The 2100-nt window shown below is 32.9% G+C and overlaps 1 protein-coding gene across 3 annotated transcripts in view; it reads right to left on the bottom strand.

The window, feature by feature from the left end:
• The window catches only part of USP8 (ubiquitin specific peptidase 8), a 71448-nt gene that overhangs the window by 26851 nt on the left and 42497 nt on the right, over window positions 1-2100 (bottom strand). For all 3 annotated transcript variants that reach the window (XM_029950802.1, XM_029950801.1, XM_029950803.1), the window contains exons 9-10: window positions 1416-1560; window positions 893-1116 (exon numbers count right to left, since the gene is read on the bottom strand). In XM_029950802.1, coding sequence (XP_029806662.1) covers window positions 893-1116; window positions 1416-1560 — 369 coding nt within the window. The remainder of the gene's footprint in view (window positions 1-892; window positions 1117-1415; window positions 1561-2100) is intronic.

The raw sequence follows: 2100 nt of genomic DNA, 5'->3' as shown, positions 1-2100 counted from the left end.
GTGTGTGTCTCTCTCTCTGCTCTCTGCCCCTGCCCTGTTCATGCCCTGTCTCTCAAAAATAAATGTGAAAAAAAAAAAAAAAGACAAATGCTGTATGATTTCACTTGTATGTATAATCTAAAAAGCAAGACAAAGAAAAACAGAAAAAGACTCAAATATAAAAAAAACTGATTGTTGCCAGAGGGGAGGAGTTTGGGAAGGATGGGTGATATAAGTGATGGGGACTAAGAGGCACAAACTTACAGTTAAAATATAAAGTCACGGGGATAAAAAGTGCAGCATGGACTATATTTTCCATAATAACTTTGAATGGTTCACAGATGGTATCTAGACTTATGGTGATCATTTCATAAGGTATATAAATGTCTAATCACTGTGCTGTACATCTGAAACTAACAGAATATTATATGGCAACTATACTTCAATAATGACAAAAGAATAAAAACCATGCATGTTATTTACATGTCAAATTCTAAGGAAATGGAACTACGGTATTGTTTTGAAACCAGAACACTGACATCACCAACTATCATCTTTAAGCCAAACTATTTGCAAAAATACTATGGGCTAAATTACATGACAAGAAAACTCTGAAAATGTTTAAGTGTTCCGTCATAAGACAATCTTTTACTGGTACTTCCTACAGTGAATGAACTGCTAGATGGCTTTGAAATCTTCTGAATGATCTACGCTACCACTGCTATGGTAACAGGACTGAATTATAATGAAAAATCTTTATAGCCAAAAGGTTCCAAAACATATAAATTCTTCTCATTGATATTTTTCTCCCTAAAATATAAAAGTTTATAAATAAAACTTCATTTGAATACTATGTATTTAATATAATATTTTAAAAGTGAAACAATAAAGTTAAAAGAAATCAAACACACACCTGTGGAACATTCTTCACAACAGGCACTGGCTGAATTATGGGTAAAACATCAGATTTAGAAGCAGCAACTGGCTCATCTGGAGTTGATATGTTCAGTGGTGCCATTCTCTCATCTTGATCATTTGAAAATTCTGTATTTTCATTCATTTCTACAGAATGAGGTGGCATCTGGGCAGTAGGTTTAGAAGGAACTGATTCTTCCAGTGAAGGATAAGTAAAATCCACTAAAATTCCAAAAGAATAGTATTTTTGAAAGAAAGAATAGCAAACCATAGATAGTAGTTATATATCTCATGCATGTAATATGTGACACTTAAATATAAAGGAAATGAAGTGACAACCACACAATCTTAAAGAATTAAACATTAGCTTCCAGGCTGTGGACATCTTCTACTTTTTATGCCTGAAAACAAACTGCTATCCAGTAGGACAACTACATACACAACCAAGAACACTGCCCTAAGAACATAAATAAAGCTGATTTTACCAAAGCAGTTTTAAACAAAAATTTTCACATACATACATGAGATAGACACCCCTTCACTCTTGCCTCGTGGGGGTGGAGTGACTTTAGCATTTGTTGTATACTGGGGATAACAAAGGAGCCAGTTTTCATAGCCTCCTTCTAAAACCAAAGGTTCATTGCGCAGGACGGTTTTGCTTTCCCACTATAAAATAAGGAAACAGTATTTTTATTTTTCTTTCACTTAGCATAATATTCTCAAGACCAGGCAATAGTATTTTTAATATGGCAGCAGTCTCTTCACAGCAAAAAAAACACAAACAATTGAATTTAAAATTGCTCTCTTGAGGATTCATCTAAATGATAAAAAAAAAAATCAGAGTGGAATTCAAAATTCAGCATTAAATGAAACACATGCATAGATCAGATTTTTAGAATCACACAAGTAATGCATGATCTTAGAAGAAATTCTGAAAGTAAGCTCATATATTTAAAAATCATCCATCATCTGACCACCCAGAGATACAACTCTGACATTGTAGAATTTACTCTTGGCATTTTCTATGTAGATACATACTTTAAATTTTATTTTTACAAAACAGTGAAACTTTTATGCTGCTGCTTTTCTCTTACATGAACATCTTTTTATTAAAGGTCACACCATCACCACCTGTAATCATCAGATAATATTATCATCAGATAATATTCTATTTTATACACACCCACAAATTTAAACAACCAATGG

Source organism: Suricata suricatta, chromosome 9 (assembly GCF_006229205.1).
Source record: "Suricata suricatta isolate VVHF042 chromosome 9, meerkat_22Aug2017_6uvM2_HiC, whole genome shotgun sequence".
Taxonomy (NCBI): domain Eukaryota; kingdom Metazoa; phylum Chordata; class Mammalia; order Carnivora; family Herpestidae; genus Suricata; species Suricata suricatta.
The sequence above is the reverse complement of the archived record's forward strand: the minus strand, read 5'-3'. Positions and strand labels throughout refer to the sequence as shown.